Here is a 24,727-nt window from a genome sequence, read left to right on the forward strand (position 1 = left end):
GTGAGTACTTGTCATTAAACCTGTGTACTCATTCACAGTACTTCAGATCACAAGCTGACAACAATTAACTCAAACTCTAAAAGTCTGAAATCCCCCGGTGACGTCACTGCTCGGAAATTCCGCTCGTCTCGTGGAATGCGTGGAAATATCCAATTATGTTAATGAGTTAATTACCCTCATGAATAAACCATTAACACACCCCCACACACACACACACACACACACACACACACACACACGGAGCTCTGATTGGTCCGTCCCACGCGGCCGTGATACATAAATACTAGACCAGAGACCTGAACCAGGACCAGAGACCTGAACCAGGACCAGCACTCCCTCCTCCTCCTCTCAGACAGACAGCATGACGTCCGGCTCCTCGCTGCTCTTCCTCCTCCTCCTCCTCCTCGGCTCCGCTGCGGGCTTCGAGCTGCTGCCGGACGAGGCTGCTCCCCGCCGGGCACGATTCTCTGCAAACAGCCCGAGTGAGTCCCGGTTCTGTTCTCCGGTTCTGATTTAAAGTTTGTTTGCCAACGATTTTTTTTAACATTTCAGCATCAGATCATACTTATATATGTATATATATATATATATATATATATATATATATATATACACACATATATATACATATATATATATTATAGTATTAGAACTATTGATGAGTTCATGTGTTCATCACTTGTAGCTTGTGAAGGTTTTAATGAATATAAACTTCTCTTGTTTTTTCTTTAACTTATTGTTATTTGTGTTCTCTGAATGTGTTTGTATTCTTATCATTAGTAGTTCTATTCTTCATTTATTGTTTTTCTTTTGTTTTTTTGTTCCCTTTGTTGCTTTGGATTTTAATGTAGAGAGGTAAAAAGTAGTGGCTTCCAAACTGTGTTAGAGTAGAAGTAAAGTGTGTATATATATATATATATATATATATATATATATATATGTATGTCTATATTTATATATGGTTTAATGAAATGAGCTCCACGTTAACTTTCAACATTTAAATGCTGTTTAACGTGTGGATAATATAATAACAGTTCTTTTATTGAAGTAAGATTCTAAATGCAACGAGAAAATATTTAAAGTCTCTACAAGATAAATTTATGACTAAAATAAGTCTTAATATTTGTATTTTAAAAGGACATTTGCAGTGTTTTTGTGCTGATGTTTGGAACTTTTCCTGTAATGGATCAGTACTCATGTTGTCTGTCTGTCTGTCTGTCTGTCTGTCTGTCTGTCTGTCTGCAGCTGACGTTGCCAGATGTTTGAATGGAGCCGTGGCCGTCGGCTGTGGATTCTTCTCTTGTCTAGAAAACTCGACCTGTGACACCGACGGGATGCACGAGATCTGTGAGCTCTTCCTCCAATCAGCTGCCACCTTCAACACAGAGGTCAGTCTGTTTACCCGCCCACTTACCTGTCTCACCTGTGTCTGTCTGTCTGTCTACCTGTCTGTCTCACCTGCCTGCCTGTCTCCCTCTTCAGGGTAAGACCTTCGTGAAGAAGAGTCTTCACTGCATCTCTCAGGGAATCTCATCGAAGGTTTTCCAAACGATCCGTCGCTGTAACATCTTCCAGAGGATGATCGCTGAGGTTTGTGACCTCTGACCGACACACTCCGGCCTTTTCATTGGTCGCTGAGTTCCTCACTTTTGATTGGTCGCTGAGTTCCCGTCTCTCTTTTTATTTCATAATAAAAGGTGCAGGAAGAGTGTTACAGCAGTCTGGACATCTGCACTGTGGCTCGAACCAACCCTGACGCCATCGGAGAGGTGGTGCAGGTTCCCACGCACTTCCCCAACAGGTGAGCACTGATCACACACACACACACACACACACACACACACACACACACACACACCTGAGTAGATAAACGGATAAAAAAAGGATGCTGTAATAACGACATAGTGAAACAGATTTGTAAAAAGTCAGATTTCATTCTATTTTTAGGTCTTAAGACGAGAAGCAAACAACTTTTAAAACGCTTGTTTTCTGAATGGAGTTTGGTTCGGTCGATGCTATGCTATGCTAACAATGTAGCAGCTCCATCAACAATCAAAAATAACGTCAAATAGGCATAAATACGGTTACAAGTTATTGTTTGTACCATCAATAATTTATAAGAAGTGGACGTAGTCGTCGTGACGTCTCTCGTTGGTTTGTGAACGCTTTGAAGCCTCCAGTTCGGCATTTTGGCCGTCGCCATCTTGTTTTTTGCAACCAACAAACAGGAAGTGATCATATCTGGACTGAGGAGGAGTGACGTAGAGACGCCGTACACGTCTCTGGTAGAGACCTGTCAATCACTGTGTAGCCCCGCCCCTAAAGCATCCCCTGCTTTATGGTCTGTGTGACTCTAAATCAGTGGTCCCCAAACTACGGCCCGCGGGCCGGATGCGGCCCGCCTCCACATTTGGTCCGGCCCCCTGCACAATACCAGAGACGCATTATGATTTTTTTCAGTCTGCACAATTAATCGAATTTTAATCAGCCAACCACCAGGGGGCGAACGAGATGAGAGCTGTCATGCGCGCACCCTGTAGAAGTAGAAGAGTAGAAGAAGTAGAAGAGCCGAGCCCCGATCCGCGCGCACGATGCAACGGTCGCTCACCTGCGAGTAGCACGCGAGTAGCACCACCCCCCCCCCCCCCCCCCCCCCCATGATCGGGCCCTAGGTCAAACGATGTGTTCAGTGATGTGGCCCTCACAGGAAAAAGTTTGGGGACCCCTGCTCTAAATGGACCATCATTTACTAAATGAACATCATGCTGTATTGAAGAAGACTTGAAACTAGAGATTGAGACCATAAACTCATGTTTACAATGTTTACTGAGGTAATAAATCAAGAGAGAAGTAGAGTCATTTTCTCATAGACTTCTATAGGACCAGAGGAGTCGCCCCCTGGTGGACATTAATAAGGTTTCACCTGCACAGTCTTGACTTCCTGTCCCTGCTCCTCCAGATACTACAGCACTCTGCTGCAGACGCTGCAGGCCTGCGACGAGGAGACGGTGGCGACGGTGAGGACCGGCCTCGTGGCCCGCTTGGGCCCCGACATGGAGACCTTCCTCCAGCTGGTCCAGAACAAACCGTGTGCCGCCGGCTCCGGCTCCGCCGCCCTCAACAACCCGTCCAGCTGGAGGAACATGCCCGTGTTCAACATCCAGCCGGGCTTCAGGGGTCGCGACCCCACCCACCTGTTCGCCAGGAAGAGGTCCGTGGACGACGTGGAGGGGGGGGGCGGAGCCGAGCAGTAGACGACACATGCAGATCAATAACACGCAGCTTTAGACGGCGATCGGGGGTAATAATGACTTATTATGATTATTATTATTTAGGGTGATTCGCTCGGTCCGACCTGTTCCAGACATTTGAAAAAAAAGGCCGATTTACAGTGATGATGATTAAATATTTATTTTCTTAAACAAGTTAATTTATGAGTTATATTTAACGTAGTGAGGGAGGGAAGAGAGGCCGAGGAGGTCCTGAAGACGCTCCACGCTGGTCGTAGAGCGTCTTCACGTCTCCAGTTAAGAGGACGAACTGATCTGAGATCACTTTAGTAGTTTGAGTTTATTTGTGACGTTTGAATGAGAAGTTACTGGAACATTAAAGGCTGGTTTGTGTTAGAAATAAATGATGTTATATGATTTCTGGCTCGTGTGATTTTTCTTTATCTGATCAAAACAAATAGTATATGTGCACACATACAGTAATAATACAGCTATATATACAATTAAAGGTCAAATAAACAGTATAATACTACTTCTAATAAAGTAGAAATGTATTCCTGAAAGAGGGAATAATAAACTCCTTTCTTATAATAATATAATATGCACCATTAAGTCAAAAGATTTCATTTTAAACTTTATTTGTGTCGCTTGTAGAAGAACCAGCAGGTGGCGTTAATGTACATAAAGATGTCCTCTTACTTTTCTCTAGCTGCTCTGATGTTTGAACAACAAATAAATAAGTACTATAAATACATCATTTACTCAAGTAAAGTAAAAGTACTGAAGGATTTCCATTTTATGGACCGGTCATGACCGGTGAACTGACGGCATCAGAGGGAGGAGGACTGAACCCTGACCTGCGCCCCAATGTCAGCTGGGATCGGCTCCAGCGCCCCTGAATACGATGAGCGGTTTGGATAACGGAACGGAATTATTATTATTACAAATAGACAAGACTACAACCAGACTCAACGTGACTACAAAGAGAAACAAAACGACTACAGAGACTCAAAGAGAGTCTAAACCACCATAACGTCTGTGTCTGGCTGTATTGACTCATAAGTATGGAAGCCCATTCACGCCAGCAAAAAAAAAAAAAGAAATCCACCCAAAAAAATATATATATATTATGACGTTTTATTTTTATTTATTTTATTTTATTTAACCGAAAAAAAGTTTTAAAAAAAAAAGAAATTCATGATGTTTTTTTTTTTTAATTATTTTATTTTATTTAACCGGAAAAAAGTTTAAAAAAAAAAAAAAAAAAGATCATGATGTTTTTTTTTAATTTCATTTAATTTTAATTTTTTGCTGGCGGGAATGGGCTTCCATACATAAGCCACACAGGTAGGACGAATGATAACTTACTTTGAGGTGAAGGAACAGGAAGTCAGTCCGATGAGTCCGATGAAACCAGAGGGGACGACAGGTGAGCAGATCAGGAACCAGGTACCAGGTCAGAGACCAGGAACGGGTACGAAGGACCAGAATCGGGTTCAGGTCCGGATGACTGAGAGGCATCGACAACATTTAGGATCTGGAGAAAAGGAGGCTGCTGATACGGCTGATGAGGGAAAGTGGAAACAGGTGAGCAGGTGAATGAGAGAGAGTCATGTGACTGAGACAGGTGAGGTGAGTCTGAGGGCACCTGGTGGACAGATGGAGACCAGCAGGTCCAGAGAGTCTGAGGCCCGGTACCAACGTGCCCCCTTCATCTCATCCTGTGAGGAAAGAGCCCGGAAGACGTTCAAATCAGGGAGTCAAATACACAACGAAGAGATTCCCATTCGTGTTTCCACCATGTTAAACTCTCACAGCCTCTCACTGAGGGGTCAGGGTTTAAGGCCTTAGGGAAGGACACTGGGATTAGACCTTCCTTTACCAAAGGAAAGGAGATAATGCTGTCCCACAATTCCTTGCGGCAGCGACATTCAAAGCAGTAACATGCTGCTCTGACATTGATGCTTCAGTATTAACGATCTAATAATATCACAATGAGTACTTTTACTACTGATACTTTAAGTACATGTTACTGCACAATGAGTACTTTTACTACTGATACTTTAAGTACATGTTACTGCACAATGAGTACTTTTACTGATAATACTTCTGTATTTTTACTTAAGTAGGATTTTGAATGTAATGAAGTACCTTAACGTTGGAGACATTTTACTGCACAGTGAGTACTTTTGTATCAGTACTGCTGGTACTTTAAGTACGTGAAGCTGATAATACTACTTTCACCTCTCTGCTATTTTGAAAGCAGGACTTTGTATCAGAGTATTTTATACTTTTCCTGAAGTAAAAGATTCTGAATACTTCTTTCAGTCTGCAGCATCAACGAGGAACAGACCTCAGACTTCCTCCTCCTGATAATATTGTTCATAAAACAGCACTTTTCTGTTTCCTTAGTAATTAAAACTGGTGTCTCTATATTAGTATTTATTGGTCCTGACACACGATGGCAGTTATTGATCAGGGTTCAGTCTGATCGTCTGCAGGACGACCTGGTGGCTCTGAAACTACCCAGACTGAGAGTGAAACAAAGGAAAACGTGTGTTTTGTTTGGAAAAAGATGGTCAGAGATTGTTGGACGTGAACAGAAACAGTTTAATACCTTCAGTGTTTGTTCAGACTCGTCGGTTCGACACTGGAGGTGTTGATGTCTCTCACTCGGCCATCTGTCGCTCGGCTAATGGCCGACACATAACGTCTTCATTATGGCCCATTAACTCCCCCCCCCCCCCCCCTCAGGCGTCAATGCTTCACGTGTTAACGTTTCCAGGAAGTAGAGCCGATAAAAACTGCAGCTGTGAGACAAACACGCTGCTGTTGACTGAAGGTTGAGTTTTAAATGAGGAAGAAAAGTTTAAACTCTGCAGCAGAAGTTGAAAAAGATCGTTAATAATTTAATGACATTTAGGAATGAAAGTGTGAAGCACGGAGGACGTTTTTAAATCGTTCGGCTGAAGATGAGGTTTGATTTAGTTTGAAGAAAAAAGATTGTTTTATGACTTTATCTCCAGAAGGAATCAATTTACAAATAGAATAGAATAAAATGAAATAAAGTATAGCTAAACTAAATGGAGCTCAAAATTGAGACTGAGATCAAAAGTACTTGTTTTACAGATTTAACAATTTGGCCCAAACAAAAATGTTTTTTCAAAGTTTAAGGAATAGTTCAATATTTTGGGAAGTACTTGTTTCTTGTAGAGAGTTAAATCATCACCGTTTTGTCTAGTTTTCACTGAACTGACCATAGATTTTAGTGTTATCTGTGGGCTTTAGGTGGATTTTGTTACCTCTGGACAGTCAGGCTAGCTGTTTCCCTCTGTTTCCAGTCTTTATGCTAAGCTAAGCTAAGATAAATGGCTGTAGCTTCATATTGATTGTACATGAGAGAGGACTCAATCTGAACAGCTAACTCTTGAAAAGGAATATACGTATTCCCCAGTGTTCAACAATTTCTTCAAGCTGTAGAGTGTTTTTTTTTGCCTAATCCTAACTTCCTATGAAGATGGAAGTTCATTTTGAAAAGACACTATGCCTGTAACGAGTGCATAGAGGGATGATGAGAGGCCCATAGTTTGAAGCTCAGACCAAGTTATTGATGTTAGAATGTTTTGGCACGACAGAAGTTTACTGAACATCTGCAGCATTTTCAGAGAACGAGAAGTTTTCTCTGGAAATGATTCAGATCATCAGGGAAGTTTTTACTGCTGGAAAACAGGAAGCAGAGGGACGAAGAGAGCCAGAGGACGTTCTAACTGATTTAGTACGATTTTTAAAGTCAGCCAGCGGCTGCAGAGGGAATAAGATGTCAGAGACAGAAGTGCATGATGAACGTTCACAGGAGCCTCCTGTCCAACGTAACACACGTTTCCTCTCTGTGGGAAGGAAACACTGATTCAGGATCTGCAGAGAAAACCAGCCAGAGGAAGGTGTGTGTGTGTGTGTGTGTGTGTTTGGCCTCTTGTACTTGCAACATAGTGAGGACCGAACGTTTTGAACTACAAAGTGAGGACGTGTTTTGTCCATTTAATCACAACATCTCAACCGGAGTAAAAATTCAAAAAATAATTTTAATACTGTTGTTAATCAGTTAATTTTAGACATTCAACTAGAAGCATTTTCTGTAAATGGCGGGCTGTCATCAGCGGGAGGATAAGTGCAATGTTGACGTGTACATCATCTTTGGCAATGCGACTTTACTGCAGAGAAAAACATGAAATATTGGTGCAAAATAAATTTATGAACGCAAAAGCACAAAGAAATAAATCTATAAATGAGTAATTAATTTTATTACACATTTACATATTTATTTATATATTTTGTGCATTTGATTCATTCATCTGTTTCTCCCTTTATTTACTTTTCCCTTTCATTTCATATTTCTCTTTTAAATCCAGTTTGGTCTTCCACATAATACAAACTATTATTTACAATATTCACACATTATTATTATTATTATTATTAACATAACCAAAGCACTGATGCAATGGGCAGCACAGCAGCAGCTCTCACAGTCCTCTCTCAGGTGAACTCAGTCTTTATGAATGAGATGCTGCTTCCTGAGGCCTAACTGGGGAGTCCAGCTCAGTCCAGCTGTTCTTCACATCAGGCGGCCGCTGATGGACGACAGTGAGGCGGTTTCTTCTGAGTCTCCTCCGGCCGCGGGCCTCGTCTGGGACCACCGCCGCCGCCGCCGCCCGGCGCAGCAGAGGAAACGGGATGAAGTGTTCCAGGAATGAAAAAATAAGAAAACGTCCCAGGACGCTTATGTGGAGCTACAGGAATGAGCCGAGTCGGAGGAAGAGGTGACCGTAGAATACTGGACCAGAGGAACAGCCAGTTCCAGGTACTCCTGCAGAGACAGAATCACAGGATTAGATATCGGACGGTATGAACAGATTTGTAACACTGAAACAAAACTCCAAACCTCAGATTTCAGCTACAACAAGTCAGAGTGTCCCAGGGAACGTTTGCAGACATTTTCAGCCGTTTTCAGGCCGAACTACTGGATTTTCTTAATAAAAATACAATTCACTTTTGATGGAATTAAGACTTTGCTACGGTGGCCGACACGGGCAAACAATAGACTCTCTATAAGAAGTGGACGTAGTCATCGTGGGGTCGACTGCGATCTAGTAGTCGCCAACTTGGATTATGACCTTCGCCATTTCGGCATTTTTTGCAACCAGTGAACAGGAAGTGACCATATTAGGACTGAGGAGGAGTGACGTAGAGACGGCGTATACGTCTCTGGTAGAGACCAGTCAATCACTGTGTAGCCCCGCCCCTAAAGCATCCCCTGCTTTATGGTCTGTTTGACTCTAAATGGACCATCATTTACTAAATGAACATCATGCTGTATTGAAGAAGACTTGAAACTAGAGATTGAGACCATAAACTCATGTTTACAATGTTTACTGAGGTAATAAATCAAGAGAGAAGTAGAGTCATTTTCTCATAGACTTCTATACAACCAGAGGAGTCGCCCCCTGGTGGACACTAGAGAGAATGCAGCTTTAAGAAATCCCAAATAAGAAAACATTGGTTAAAATTGTGTTTCTTTTTAAAAGTTTCTTCTTGAAAACAGTTGGTGAATGAGGCTCAATGCTGAATGTGCTGAAGTAGTCGATGTCTAATCAATATTAACTTCTAATGAACTGAATGGAGGTATCTTGATGAACACGTTACCTGGTTCGCCATGACAGAAAGAATGCGGTCCAAGTCTTCGACCAGCTGTGAGAACGTCGGTCTGCGAGACGGGACGGCGTTCCAGCAGTCTCTCATCATCAGATACCTGAAGACACAACAACCGGCATCAGACATCAACACTTATTCACCTGATTCAGTTTGTCCTTCAGACGAGATGTTCTCTGATCTTTGTTTAGTTTGTTCGGCACGGTTTTAAAAAAAACATAACAGAAATATATAATATCAACATCATCATTAAATCTCACAATATTATAGAGAACACAAAATGAATATAGATAAGATATGACTACGTAATATTGATGACAAAGAATTTAACTAGATATGATCTATAATAACATCAATACCTCAGAAACATCTCAGAGAACATGAGAACATTTCTACTTCTTGTTTGTCATTATAGGACTGACTCAAAGTCTATGTCAGGTCTACGTTTCCACTCTGAGGACCAGGTTTTTGATGTGGACTCACAGCTCCTGGGTGCAGGCCGAGGGTTTCTCCATGCGGTGTCCCTCCTTCAGCAGCTTGAAGAGCTCCTCCACGGGGACTCCGGGATACGGAGACCCCCCGAGGGTGAAGATCTCCCACAGCAAGACTCCAAACGACCACCTGAACAATGATGAACAACATGGCCGTCATCAGAGAGCGAGAGAGGAAGGCCTTCGATAGTCATCTTCAGATATTTTACATTTATTTTAACCACGTTGTTTGATGGAATTCAGGATACATTTGTATAATTTCGTAAGAGACTACTGCACCATGATGCTTATTAAGCAAGATTCACTGTATTTTCTTTATTTATGAATTTATGCAAAGAGACACAATAGTTGATCAATCTCTTAATCAATCAATAGCCATGTTTGATTAATCGTTTGAATATTAGTTTGTTCGAGTTTCTCTGATGTGAATATTTGATGCTTTTCTCTCTTTGAAATAAATATATTTGGGTTTCGGACTTTTGTTTACAGAGCAAACAACAAAAACAACCAGCAGATGAACTCAAAATGAATATCTCCGTTAGTCGTCGTTGTGACTCGTCTGATTAATATTCAGACTTATATATTATGTTATTAAATGCCTGAAACAAAACAAACAACAACTGCAGATAAATTAAAACCCGTCGAGTCTTTAAAGCTGGAACTCACACGTCGCTTTGATGCGTGTAGACGCGGTCAAATAAAGCTTCTGGTGCCATCCACTTCACCGGGAGACGACCCTGAAGACATGAAGACATAAAAACACATGAGGACATGTAGACATGTAGACATGTAGACATGAAGACATGGAGACATGGAGACATGGAGACTTGAAGACTTGAAAACATGAAGACATGAAGACTTGAAGACATGAAGACATGAAGACATAAAGACATGAAGACATGGAGACATGAAGACATGGAGACATGGAGACATGAAGACATGAAGACATGGAGACATGGAGACATGGAGACTTGAAGACATGAAGACATGAAGACATGAAGACATGGAGACATAAAGACATGGAGACATGGAGACATGGAGACTTGAAGACATGAAGACATAAAGACATGAAGACATGAGGACATGAAGACATGAAGACATGAAGACATGGAGACATGAAGACATGAAGACATGAAGACATGAAGACATGGAGACATGGAGACATGGAGACATGGAGACTTGAAGACTTGAAAACATGAAGACATGAAGACATGAAGACTTGAAGACATGAAGACATGAAGACATGAGGACATGAAGACATGAAGACATGGAGATATTAGGACATGAAGATATGAAGACATGAAGACATGAAGACATGGAGACAAAGACATGAAGACATGAAGACATGGAGACATGGAGACATGAAGACATGAAGACATGAAGACATGGAGACATGGAGACATGGAGACATGGAGACTTGAAGACTTGAAAACATGAAGACATGAAGACATGAAGACTTGAAGACATGAAGACATGAAGACATGAAGACATGAAGACATGAGGACATGAAGACATGAAGACATGGAGATATTAGGACATGAAGATATGAAGACATGAAGACATGAAGACATGGAGACAAAGACATGGAGACATGTAGACATGGAGACATTAGGATATGAAGACATTAGGACATGGAGACATGGAGACATTAGGACATGGAGACATGAAGACATAGAGACATGGAGACATTAGGACATGAAGACATGAAGACACGAAGACACGAAGACACGGAGACGTCAGTCAGCTGAAGCTCAGTCTTACGTTGGTGGTCTTCTTGTAGTAGTCGATGTGGTGGACGTCTCGAGCGAGACCGAAGTCAGCGATCTTCATGACGTCGTCTTCTGTGACCAACACGTTCCGGGCCGCCAGGTCTCTGTGAATACACTGAGAGGAGACACAGCAGCGTTACATCGGGGGGGAGCAGATCTACAGAAGACGCCACATAGAAGAGGTTCATCGTCTGAAGGCTGCAGAATGTGACAAATGGTACTGACTGACCTTCTTGGAGGCCAGGTAGGCCATCCCTCGGGCCACCTGGTACGCAGCCGACACCAGCTCCCTAACCTCCAGACTTCCCAGAGACGCCTGCCTCGGCCCGCTCCAGTACTCCAACCCGACCGGTCGGCGAGTGCGGAGGAACTCCCTCAGGTTCCCCTGCGAGGCGTACTCCACCACCACGTACAGGGTGCCTAATGGACGAGGACGAGGTCAACCGTAAACATCTGGACAACACACATCAACACCGACAGGTCGTCACTCATCGTGAACACACTCACCGCCCTGAGTGCACGCTCCCAGCAGGTTGATGATGTTCTTGTGTTTGCCGATCATCTTCATCATCTCCATCTCGGAGATCAGGTCAGAAAGGTCCTTCTCTGTGGCGTCCGCTGCACACGACAACAAGACGGCCTCAGGTCAAAGGTCAAATCATTCTGAGAGGATCAACATCTGGACTATAATAATAAACTAAAAGAATATTTAACTAATTAATATCAACATGAAACTACCCCAGTTGATTACTTATATTAAGACGATTTATAATACAAGTTTTCTGAAATGTTATATTTAAATATGCAAATGTAAACGTCATTCAGTTTAGAAAGCAGCTCTCACCTTTCAGCATCTTCACAGCAACCTTAGAGAGACGCGTCGGTTTATTTCTGTCGACCCCGACGGCTTCGGCCAGAATCACCTGACCGAAACATCCTTCACCCAGAGGCTTCCCCAGAGTCAGCCTGAGGACGACACGCAGCAGACATGTTACCGACATATTATCAATACGCTAGACATGTTACTGACATGTTATCAATACCTTAGACATGTTACTGACATGTTATCAATACCTTAGACATGTTACAGACATGTTATCAATACGTTAGACATGTTACCGACATGTTATCAATACCTTAGACATGTTACTGACATGTTATCAATACGTTAGACATGTTACCGACATGTTATCAATACGTTACCGATGGTATGCTTTATCGCTCTCGCCAAATACACAAGACTCCATTGACAAAAACAGTAATTTCACCATGTTGGAAAACACACTTCATTTAAAGTCGACAGACATAAAACTCATCAAATCCGTCTTTGTCAGTCTTTCCAACACTTAAACAATCACAGACTGGTTTGGTCAGAATGAACCCTTAATTCTGACAAAGGTATTAAAAGAACTTCAATACCTTTGTTAAGTTATCACGACGGAAATCCTTTTAATTTTTATTAATTCTATCTTCTGTCAGATGGAATAAACGCCGTTCACATCATCTTCAAAGATAACAGAATTGTTGACATTTAACTGGCCACCACAGAACCTCGTCAGACGACGTCGTGTTAAACGTTCTTGCTTGAATAATGTTGCTTGCTTGAAATTAGAAGGCGTTACAAACCGTTCTGTGGGTTTCTGAGGATCTACTGGCGGCACTTTTATTGCCACTTGGTAGACAGATATAATTTGTCATGAATACAGCAGCAGAAACAGGACTAAATGAAGGGTGAAGCACTGACAGACTGCAGTCAGTCACTAAATACAGGAAATAAACCGGAAGCAGGTGAAACCACAGACCGTATATAAGAAGTGGTGGAGACCTATCAATCACTGTGTAGCCCCGCCCCTAAAGCATCCCCTGCTTTATGGTCTGTGTGACTCTAAATGGACCATCATGTACTAAATGAACATCATGCTGTATTGAAGAAGACTTGAAACTAGAGATTGAGACCATAAACTCATGTTTACAATGTTTACTGAGGTAATAAATCAAGAGAGAAGTAGAGTCATTTTCTCATAGACTTCTATACAACCAGAGGAGTCGCCCCCTGGTGGACACTAGAGAGAATGCAGCTTTAACACGTGAAGCTTTGGAGGTTGTCTCCTGGGTGTAACAGAAACATGAAGCTCTCCGGTAGAGTTGAACCTGCAGAATGTCGTACCTGTCACGAGGAAGCTCCCAGGCGGGATCGTAGGGGAGTTCGTACTCCGACACTCCCGTCAGGATGGTGGTGGCGCCGCTGGAGAGACGAGACTGACGCATCAAACACATCCCCGACTGGAGGGACGACGAGGACTCGACCGACACCTGCAGAGGGAGGAGAGACTCTGTTGTTTTGTGTTTTCATCAAAGACACAAGACTCCATTGACAAAAACAGTAATTTTGGTGTTTTAAAACTTTCTCCTTCTTCTGGGAACCAACTTAAAAAATAATAATCTATAATTTATGAGCCCAGAGTTTTGTACTAAACAAATAGTGTGAATCAGACAAAGTGTAGTTTAGTCCTGATGTTAATGTGATCTCTGTGATGATGTCGGGTCTGCTGGTTTTACTCCAGTCAGCAGTAACAAACAGGAAGTGGAACAAACCGGAGAGAGGACGCTACCTGTCTCCTCAGAGGGAGGCTCTTGGCTAACTTCTGGACGGCCAGCTGGCTGCTGAAGTCGCTCTTCTTCGGGGCGTAGCAGAGTCTGCAGACGACCGCCGTGGCCGTGAGGATGATGAAGATGAAGAAGCCCAGGCAGTAGATGAAGATCTCCAGGTACGTCTGAGAGTGCAGCGGGGCGGGAGGCAGGTCTGAGACCAGAAAGAGAGAGAGAGAGAGAGAGAGAGAGAACAAATCAATATGGTGGACGGTTCCTGCAGGAGGAGCTCCAGAATGTCGTACCGTACCGTCGACGACGGTGAGCCACGCCGAGTGATGAGAGACGCCGATGGAGTTTCCCGCCAGACAGGTGTACTCGCCGGAATCGCCCAGAGTCACGTTCCTCAGAGTCAGAACCTCCATCTCTTTATCGGTCGTGTTCAAACCCACCGTCTGGAAGAGAAACACAGAAATGTCACGAGAAATAAAAACTAATATATATCTATACAGATTATATATACACACACACACACACACACACACACATATAACAGGAGGGAACTGTGCATTTCTTGGGTACTATTTTCAGCGGCGGATTAATCCACATTTGGTGAGTATTTGTGGCAGCGGTGTGTATGTGAGGATGACTCAAAGTAAAGTACAGATGTTGTGTTCATGGTTGTTTGTAGGATTTTTTGTCAAGAAGAAAAACAAAGAACAGCACCAGACGTAGGATAAAAAGTATAAAGTAAAGAGCCGGAGGAGAGAGATGATACTCAGACAACAAAATGTAAACTAAAGTTGTACGTTTAACTCGGGTATTCTCTGAAAATAAAGTTGTAAATTAAAAAAAAAAAATTCAAGAAATTTTACAAGAAAAAAAAAGAATCTATATTTAATATAAATATGGGAATATTATTTTTTATATTATAGAGTCATAAATCTGCAAGAAAATACTCGTCACAACTTTACAGGAACCACATAAACTCTGGTCAAGTTTAATTACATAATATTACCCCCCATAGCTTTATAGTTTTGTTTTGTTTTGAGCTTTCCTTTAGACTCTGACTGGTTCAGAAAATAATGAAATACCTGTTTTTAAACCGTCTCTTTTCATTGTGACTGTAAAAAGGAAGTTGATAGTAATCCGCGCCCGACACAACAAACCACACGAGTGTCTTTCATCACGAGTCCACGACATGAATCAGCTCCGTCAGAGACACATGAAACAGAACTCATGCAGTGAGACGACACCACGAGAGAAGGTCACAAATACGCTTCACTTTTATAGCGTTGAATCACAGCAGAGCTCCTCCCGACAAGCTGCCGCCTCATAAACAGACTCCTATGAAGAGCTACTGAGCGGATATTACACTTCAAGCGTGAAATATTTTCTAAGTGGCACCATTAAAACTGAAGGAACATCTTAGCTGGTAAAGATTTTAGGGAAGTCTGAGTCGTAGAAATAAAATTGTCATCTTAAATCAACGTAGCAGGACGGTCAGAGCGGCGGCCATTTTTATGTACCGTTGCGATTGCGGCCGCTGTAGCGGGCTAACTTCTGTATAAACGTAACAGACTCACTGAAGTGAGGTTTTGCAGTAACGACTAAAAGGAGCAGTGGAGTACTGGAATGACAACTTCACTCTTCAACAATCATTTTCTTTTGTACGAGTCAAATGACCACAGAAAACAGTTCTTCTCTTAGAAACACATGAACTTGGTTGCAGCTCTGTACCTGTGAGCTACTGGGTGTAAATCAGTTAGAATTCGGATGGACGAACCTTGAGGACGAGGACGTACGGGTGTCCGTCCGGAGCCTCTCGGCTGCCGTTGACGGTGATGTGTTTGAGCCACTGGATGTGAGGCTGCGGGTCGCTGAACACTCGACACACAAACTCCACGTTACGACCGACGACCGCCGTTTGGTTGGCCGGCAGACCGGCCTGCAGGATCGGTCTGTGAGGAGAACGCTCTGCAGAGAAGAGTTTAAAGAGAAAGAGTTAGAGGCAAACCAGCAACACATTCATTCACCATCATCAGGGTTAGTCTTAGTTCAGTCCACACGTTTCTCCTGTTTTTTCATCCAAACACGGAGCTTCTTGGTGTTCTCTGACAACAGAGACAGAAAAGTCTTTTTGAAGGCCTCGTCTCGGAATCTACCTCTCAAAGTCTAGCTGCTGTCTCGGGCTCAAGATACTCTGGTCTTGGTCTTTCCTTGGTCTCAACCTCTCATGGGCTTGGTCTTGTCTCTGTCCCTCGACACTCTGGTCTTAGTCTTGACTCAAAGTCTCGGCATTGACCCGTGTTTCAGTGTGGACGAAGATCTTTATAAAAAGGACGTAGTCCAAATCTCACAGGTGTAACTTCTTACCAACTACGTCCAGCAGGTAGGTGTGTTTGAGGCTCCCGTATTCGTTCTCCACCACACAGGTGTAGTTCCCTTTGTCCGACGGAACCACAGACTCCATTATCAGAGTCCACATGTGGTCTCTGATCTGAAAGATCGAGGAGATAACGAATAAAAACAAAACTCACAGATACGAGCGGTTGGACTTCTGCTGTTCTGTGAAACTCACCTTGAACCCTCCGATTCTCTGGTCCTTCCTGAAGACCTTCCCGTTCTTGTACCAGCGCAGGGAGGGAACCGGGTTTCCTGTCGCCTGGCAACGAAACTTCACCGTCCTGCTGGCGGGGACGGCGTGGAGCTGCTTCTCCATCTTGTCCGGCGTCACCCACTGCGGCGCCGACGCTGACGAGGCACAAAAACATCAACGTCACTTTCTGTTGGCAGAGAGTCCGTGTTCCTCACAATCAAAAGCAAACAGAGGAAGAGAGAAGAAGAAGAGCCGGAGGCTTACTCTGGAGCTTCTCGTTGCTCGTCGACAGCTCATTGGACAGTTTGTTTTCCTCCGAGGACGACTCGTCGTCCTCTTCGTCTTCAGAGGATTTCACTGCGTCGGCTACAAAAGAAGTTGAAATGTTTAGAAGCCGTTCATGAACTCTGCTGCTGTGTGTTCAGGTTTCAGGGCTTCCTCTCTGATGTTCTTCTGACAGACAATGAAACCGGTTTGTGGATTAACCTCTGACCTCTGACCCCGGCTCAGTGAGTGAGGTTCAGACAGGAGCCGTCGCCGCCACAGCACGACGCTTCACTAACCGACCACTTCCTAAACTTCAGAGACCTCCTGCCTCCCAGCCCGGCCGTTAACAGCAACACCCCACAGTTATTCATATTTCCTTTGAACCCTCTCTGACTTTAAAAACTACAACACTTCCCCGGAATATCTTTAAATAATGAGTTTTATCCAGAACCCGCCCAGGTGGTTCTACTGAAAACACTTTTATATTCCAAAGGTTTCCATCTAGAACCCTAAAGGACCGGGGCTGATGTGGTGCAGCTCAAACCCACAACAATCCTGGTTCTCCATCACTGTGTTTGAGGGTGTGAGCTGGGAGGATCCATCCTTTCAAGAACCCTTTCTTCCAAAAAGAGGTTCTCAATGGAACCTGTAATCTCACAAAGAAGCCTTCCTTCAAAAAAGGGTTGCTCAGAATCAAAGGGTTCTTGATGGGAAGAACCCGTTTGGAACCCTTATTTCTCAGAGAACCCTCCCCCATGATACAAAAACAACCAACCGAGTAAAACTGGGAATCTCTGGGAAAAAAAACCTTCTGTTGTGGAGTTGAAAATATAGATCATGACAAATGTGCAGCTTCTGTTAAACACATCAAAGAGTTTATAAAAGGAGCAGCGTGTGCTGGTTAGGCTGGGTTGGGTTTTAGGGAGTTCGTGGCACTTACAGGAACTTTTAACTGAGTTCATCGTCTCGCAGAGCGTAAAGGAGGCTTTCTATAACGGAGAGGATCCAAGCGAGCGAGGTGGGAAATTGAAAGCAGGCTTTGTTTATCAAAAAGAGGCTAAATTTGATGAGTTCTTGACTGAAGAGAAAAACGAGACTTTACGGGCTGAAAAACAACAGAATCACGGAGAGTCTCCGTCAGCTGGAGTCCAGATGTTTGGAACTAAACAAACAGAAGGTAGATATACATTCATATGACAGAGTCTGAGCGGCCGAGACACACCAGACTATGTGCATCTGGTTCCGTGTGTCTGGACAGGATACACAGACCAGGACCAGGACTCAGAACCAGGACCCCAGAGCCAAGCCTCAGCCACACCATCAAAAATCACTCTAACCAGTTTCAGATGCCTCAAAGCCCCAAAACAGCCAAACCTTCTTTTCCTGTTAAAGACATTGTCTCACTGGAAAGTTTGAAAAGCTTTTATATAATAAAGAGTTTGAAACCACAGCTGAGAACATGAAAGAGCCTCAAACACAAACACCACTTCACGACCGTTGAGTTTTAGTGTTCACAGTCAGAAGTATTTACAAAGTCCGTGATAGTTTTCTGCATCTCTTGATGCACAGAAACAGAACTAACAGCTGCGAACGTGAACAACAAGGTCAAATAAACAAATAAAGGTAAAGAATAGACGAAGACCGTTAACAAATAGGTGTTTGTATAAATATAACATGATTGTATATAAAAAGTACGACTACTTTTACCACTTATATACAACTACTTCCAAAAAGTTGTAGAGTACTTAATTGGTCACTGAAGACGTATTGAGTTTTCCAAAAATAATAAGATCAAAAAGGTCTCAAATAAAACCAGTAGTGGTCTAACGGACCTGAACCATGGATTAATTACACATTTTAACCATCGTCGTCTATGGGCAACACTCAGTAGAACACGTGTTTCTAGTCTCTGATCATGTTTCATTGTAAACAACCAATCAGAGGAGAGCTAGTAACGTTAGCAGCACCGCTAACGGCTAACCAACGAGGTTCACTTCAGTGACATCATGATGCCTTCAGGCTCTGCTCAGTGAACATGAGTACTGGTTGAAGCTACATTATAACGTCATCATGATGTGTTCACATGTAGTCTGTAAAATGTAGTTTTGGTGATAAACTAGAATAAATCCAGTAGTTTGAAGGAGATGTTTACACATGAATATAAAACAGATATTAGAGATGAATTATGATGTTTAACTTCTAACACGAGCTCTAAGCACATTATTATACACCATTAAAAATAATGACTAGATTTATTATGCAAATATCCAAAATAAACGACGATAACAAAGTAAAAGGACAACATTTGACAAATAGCCGACCACACAGAAGTGTTTTATAACGAGTATGTCTTGTTCTTTTTTTAATTGTACTCTTGACTTTATGGCGTCCTCATGTCTGAAGCACGAGACCACAAAGACACAAAGAGAAGCTACAAAATGTCGTATTTGAGAAGCTGGATGAGGAACTTTTTGCCTCTTTTTTATGCTTCATTACCAAAACGGTTGCACGAACATTTTCTGCCTGTCGATTAATTGACTAATTGTTTCAGGACTTCCTCGTTTGAGGACTGAAACAACAGATCTGCTTCATCTGTTCATGCAGAAAGTGAAGAGAGTCTCACCTGTGTCCGTGTCCTCGGTGGCCGGTCTGGACCGAGTCTGAGGACACTGGACCAGCAGAACCAGCAGGATGCAGGACAGCAGCAGCCGGAGGCAGCGGGTCGGAAACATGTTGTCCTCACTTCCTGTCTGTGGACGAGACAGATTCATGGTTTAGCTTATTTACTGCAGATTGTGTTTGTGTCACTGATCATCAGTAACACGATGTTCTGTGAAGAAACAAGAAGACAACGAGTGGAACCAGCAAACCGACATAAACCTCCGGTTCTTTACCGTGAAGTCAAAGCTTCATGTGTTAAAGCTGCATTCTCTCTAGTGTCCACCAGGGGGCGACTCCTCTGGTTGTATAGAAGTCTATGAGAAAATGACTCTACTTCTCTCTTGATTTATTACCTCAGTAAACATTGTAAACATGAGTTTATGGTCTCAATCTCTAGTTTCAAGTCTTCTTCAATACAGCATGATGTTCATTTAGTAAATGATGGTCCATTTAGAGTCACACAGACCATAAAGCAGGGGATGCTTTAGGGGCGGGACTACACAGTGATTGACAGGTCTCTACGTCACTCCTCCTCAGAAATCTGTTAGAAGACAGGAAATGCTCATTGTCTGATGATGATGGATTTAAAAAACTATCAACGTAATTATCAATTGCAAAACATATCAATCCGTCTCTAGTTGCAGCTTCTCTGATGTGTGATTCTTCTGCTTTTCTCTGTTTTATATCATCTGATTATCTTTATTATATTTCTGTTTGGGCAAAATAAGCTTTTTTCTTACATTTTATAGTCAAAACGTTTCATCATGAAAAACATAAAAACATAAATCAGTTATGAAAACAATCATTTCTTGTTGCAGGCCTCCTAAAACTCAAATTATTTGAGCGTCCTTGAACGCACCACCAGAGAGCGTTTTACAGCCTGATGAATAAAAGTAAATTAATTAAAGTAATTAAAGAAACAAAACTTTTAAAATGAGCGTCTCTGCTAAGTTCATACAGGACACCGGTGGCTGCTGGGAAAAAAAACCACGCAAAGCCACCAGGACTGTTTCTCTGGTGTTTCCTCTCAGGCTGCTCACACCTGTGCCCCCCCCCCCCCCCCCCCATCTCACCTGCTTCTACTAAATAACTGTCGAGTGTCAAACTCACACCGACGGACTAAAACAAACACAGAGACCATCTGCTGCCTGAGGCACCATGAAGGTGTGACATCAGAGGAATGCAAACAATAAATCAGATAAATGTTGAAACAACAGCGTCAAATCGTACTTTATGTTTTTACTTCTGGTACACACTGCAGCTTATAAAGTACACACTGTTACATGCAGTATGCATTTAAGGACTACTTTCTCATAACATGACACCGTGACCCTGTTGCTCGTATATCTGCTGTGCAAAGGATTGTGGGTCAGAATAGTAAGAAAAGCTTGTTCCCCGTGAGAAACGAGACGTATGGTTTATTTATCACATAACATTAAGTAACGTCACTTCAAACCACCGTCTAAACCTGACGACGTGTTCTCCTCTGAAGAATATATTCATGTAAAGAGCAGATATTTAAATGTGTTGATGGACTTTTGTAGCACAAATAATGGAGAGTAACTTTTCATAAACATCATACGAACTGTTGGAAGATACACGGATTTATTTCTAAAGACTAAAGACGTCATTTAGAAGCTTTCATGAGTTCTACATTCCATATATCAGTAACAATATATCAGTAACAATATATCAGTAACAATATATCAGTAACAATATATCAGTAACAATATATCAGTAACAATATATCAGTAATAATATATCAGTAATAATATATCAGTAATAATATATCAGTAACAATATATCAGTAATAATATATCAGTAACAATATATCAGTAATAATATATCAGTAACAATATATCAGTAATAATATATCAGTAACAATATATCAGTAACAATATATCAGTAATAATATATCAGTAATAATATATCCGTAACAATATATCAGTAATAACATATCAGTAACAATATATCAGTAACAATATATCAGTAACAATATATCAGTAATAATATATCAGTAATAATATATCAGTAACAATATATCAGTAACAATATATCAGTAACAATATATCAGTAACAATATATCAGTAATAATATATCAGTAATAATATATCAGTAATAATATATCAGTAACAATATATCAGTAATAATATATCAGTAACAATATATCAGTAATAATATATCAGTAACAATATATCAGTAATAATATATCAGTAACAATATATCAGTAACAATATATCAGTAATAATATATCAGTAATAATATATCCGTAACAATATATCAGTAATAACATATCAGTAACAATATATCAGTAACAATATATCAGTAATAATATATCAGTAATAATATATCAGTAACAATATATCAGTAATAATATATCAGTAATAATATATCAGTAATAATATATCAGTAATAATATATCAGTAACAATATATCAGTAATAATATATCAGTAATAATATATCAGTAATAATATATCAGTAACAATATATCAGTAATAATATATCAGTAATAATATATCAGTAATAATATATCAGTAATAATATATCAGTAACAATATATCAGTAATAATATATCAGTAACAATATATCAGTAATAATATATCAGTAATAATATATCCGTAACAATATATCAGTAATAACATATCAGTAACAATATATCAGTAACAATATATCAGTAACAATATATCAGTAATAATATATCCGTAACAATATATCAGTAATAACATATCAGTAACAATATATCAGTAACAATATATCAGTAATAATATATCAGTAATAATATATCAGTAACAATATATCAGTAATAATATATCAGTAATAATATATCAGTAATAATATATCAGTAATAATATATCCGTAACAATATATCAGTAATAATATATCAGTAACAATATATCAGTAATAATATATCACAACATCAGTCTGTAGTTAGAAAGAGACGTGAACACTGAAGGAGTGTTAGAGGACAGTGAATGCATCATCATCATCATCTTCATCATCTTATGAGCCTCATAAACAAGATGGACGCTGGTTGGCTGCCATCACTGAGCTCTCAGAGTGTGTCCTTCAGCTTCATGCTACATTATTAATACACACTTAAATAAATGAGACTCTTTGTGATCATTAAAGAGTTTCATGTTGAAAACTTTGTGAAGCCTCCAGTCCATCGTTCTGGCCGTCGCCATCTTGTTTTTTTTGCAGGATCTACGAGAACAAATCGTCTTCACGTCACAGCGATCATTCAGTGGTCGAACTGATCATTTTGATCGTACGTGTTGAAATCAATCAATGAAGTTCCGTTGGTTTCATCCGTTCCTTCATCTTTAACCCGTATCCTGCTCAGGTCTCCATCACAGGACCGACCCTTCACTCCCATCCTGCACCGACCAACCATTTAGAGTCATCGGTCAACCTAAACTCTCTTTGGACTGAGGGGGGAACCCGGAGAACCCGGAGAACCCGGAGAGAACCTCGCTGCCACGAGGAGAACATGCAGCCTCCCCACAGATCAAACCTCTCGCTGTTATCGGAGGACGTTCTAAGAACATGAGGCAGCGATTTAAACCGTTTCAACATCTGGACAGAGCGGAACGGTTTGAAGCATCAGATTTCAGACGCTCTTGAACGCTCCGTGTCCTCGGCTGTGAATAACTTTCCTCCTCCTGAACTTCACCTACACACCAGATTCTGCAGCCGGCTGGCAGCTCTGAATACTTTCTACTAACACGGAGACGCACGAAGCCACAAAACATCCGAGCTGGAAAAACAAGACGCAGACACACAGGAAGCTGACAGCAGCTCCTAGACGCTAACAGCCTTCATTAATAAGTTCATTAAGACGAGAAAATATAACATTTAACTGAGAGAACTCAACAAGAAACTCCACCAGCTGAAGACAAATGGTTACGATTCACACGTGTTACATGAATATGTGTGTTTTAAAGGCGTCATCTTATTAAATACGTGTTCGTTTTCATACATCTCCAGAACATAAATCTGAACTTTGGATAAAGGTTCAAAATTCAGCTTTTAAGTCTCGTCTTAAAGGAACACGAAGGAAGAAGAAGAGGAGGAGGAAGAGGAAGAGGAAGAGGAAGAGGAAGAGGAGGAAGAGGAAGAGGAAGAGGAAGAGGAGGAAGAGGAAGAGGAAGCTGTATGTTTATGAATAAGAATAAATTAAAGTTTTGGAGGATGGATGAAGTATTCTGAGCAATTACTTGTAAAAGTATTAATACGACACTGTAAAAAAACAAGTTTTGAGGTACTTTACACTTAACACAAGTATTTCCACTAATACTTTATATTTCACCTCATCTCAGAGGGAAATATTGTACTTTGTACTTTTTTAATTATGATGTATTTCTTTGTAAGTACACCCTCCTCAAACATCTAGTACTTACAGTGGTGGAAGAAGTATTTTGATACTTTTCTACAAGGTAAAAGTAGCAATACAACTCGTACAAATACTGCATTGAAAAGCACAGAAGTAGTATCAGCTAAATGTACTTTAAGTGACATATTGTCAAACAAGTATCTCGACCAGTACAACATCAAAGTACTGCATCAACAACAACCATCAAGTAGTATAATTATACATCACAGAAGTTATTACTCTACATCATGAGTACTTTTGATACTATAAGTACATTTTCCTAATAATACTGGAGTAATGTTTTGAATGCAGTACTTTTACTAGTGATGGAGTATTTTATAGTGTTTTGGCTACTTTACATGATGTACTTTTACTTTTGATGCTTTAAGCAGCTGTAATACTTGTGTACTTTTACCCAAACAACAGCTTCAGTGTAGTGGAGTATTTGTGTAGTGCAGTAGTACTTCTCTCTCACCACTGGTTACTACAAACTGAAGGTTTTTCTTCCAAAACCAGAGATCAGCTCGTGAAGTTTGTTCCACATTAAAGAGGAAACATGTTCTGCATTAAGTTACCGACACAAGTACTGTGATCGTTCAGTTGTACTGCAGTGAATACTCTTCTGTCTAACAAAGACTTTTGACGTCACTTGTTATGACGTATTTTACATACTTTCTTCTTTTATAGTTCATAGTTGTATAAGTTACTTAGTTAGAAGTATTTCTTAGATAACAAAGTGAACATAAACAAAGATCTCCACACAGAACAGACGGAGGAAGTAAAGCAGCGTCCTTAGAATAAAGCTTTCATTTGATTGAATCATTGTGAAGTTAAATGGATCTTTACCTCCGTCGGTCCTCAGCTCTCTGTTCTATCCGAGGACGAGGAGTGAAAGCGGGGTGAACGGAGGTTCCGTCCTCCGTTAAACCTCCAGACGTTAGAATAAAGCTGATCTAACAGGAGCTCATCTCCGTTTAATCCACGAGCTGCTTTCGGAGAGAAAACGTGGGAAAAAGCAGCTCCGCTGGTTCACGGTATTGTC

The 24,727-nt window shown here is 41.2% G+C and overlaps 2 protein-coding genes across 2 annotated transcripts; one reads left to right on the forward strand and one right to left on the reverse strand.

Moving 5' to 3' along the window:
- Positions 1 to 361: 361 nt before the first annotated feature.
- stc1l (stanniocalcin 1, like) lies at positions 362 to 3,254 on the forward strand (the record flags this gene model as incomplete). Its single annotated transcript, XM_079179331.1, has 5 exons — positions 362 to 482; positions 1,246 to 1,388; positions 1,483 to 1,590; positions 1,698 to 1,801; positions 2,960 to 3,254. The coding sequence occupies 5 exons, from the start codon at positions 362 to 364 to the stop codon at positions 3,252 to 3,254; spliced, it is 771 nt and encodes a 256-aa protein (XP_079035457.1).
- Positions 3,255 to 7,333: 4,079 nt separating this feature from the next.
- fgfr1b (fibroblast growth factor receptor 1b) lies at positions 7,334 to 24,727 on the reverse strand. Its single transcript, XM_079179096.1, has 17 exons — positions 24,532 to 24,727; positions 19,275 to 19,401; positions 16,649 to 16,750; positions 16,367 to 16,539; positions 16,162 to 16,285; positions 15,572 to 15,762; positions 14,096 to 14,240; positions 13,809 to 13,999; positions 13,364 to 13,509; positions 12,041 to 12,162; positions 11,704 to 11,814; positions 11,426 to 11,616; positions 11,189 to 11,311; positions 10,094 to 10,164; positions 9,420 to 9,557; positions 8,931 to 9,036; positions 7,334 to 8,094 (listed from the first exon to the last, which is right to left on the reverse strand). Exons 2-17 carry the CDS (start codon positions 19,381 to 19,383, stop codon positions 8,008 to 8,010), a joined length of 2,130 nt encoding a protein of 709 aa, XP_079035222.1. The 5' UTR covers positions 19,384 to 19,401; positions 24,532 to 24,727; the 3' UTR covers positions 7,334 to 8,007.

Source organism: Pholis gunnellus, assembly GCF_910591455.1.
Source record: "Pholis gunnellus genome assembly, chromosome: 18".
Taxonomy (NCBI): Eukaryota; Metazoa; Chordata; class Actinopteri; order Perciformes; family Pholidae; genus Pholis; species Pholis gunnellus.

What these genes read in the sequence shown, in the direction of transcription:
- fgfr1b (XM_079179096.1), bottom strand. Translation starts at nt 19,383, where the DNA reads ATGTTTCCGACCCGCTGCCTCCGGCTGCTGCTGTCCTGCATCCTGCTG. An exon ending in CTACCTGCTGGACGTAGTTG is followed by an intron (nt 15,763 to 16,161) that starts GTAAGAAGTTAC and finishes TCTTCTCTGCAG; the next exon opens with AGCGTTCTCCTCACAGACCG. An exon ending in CGTACGTCCTCGTCCTCAAG is followed by an intron (nt 14,241 to 15,571) that starts GTTCGTCCATCC and finishes TTTCTCTTCCAG; the next exon opens with ACGGTGGGTTTGAACACGAC.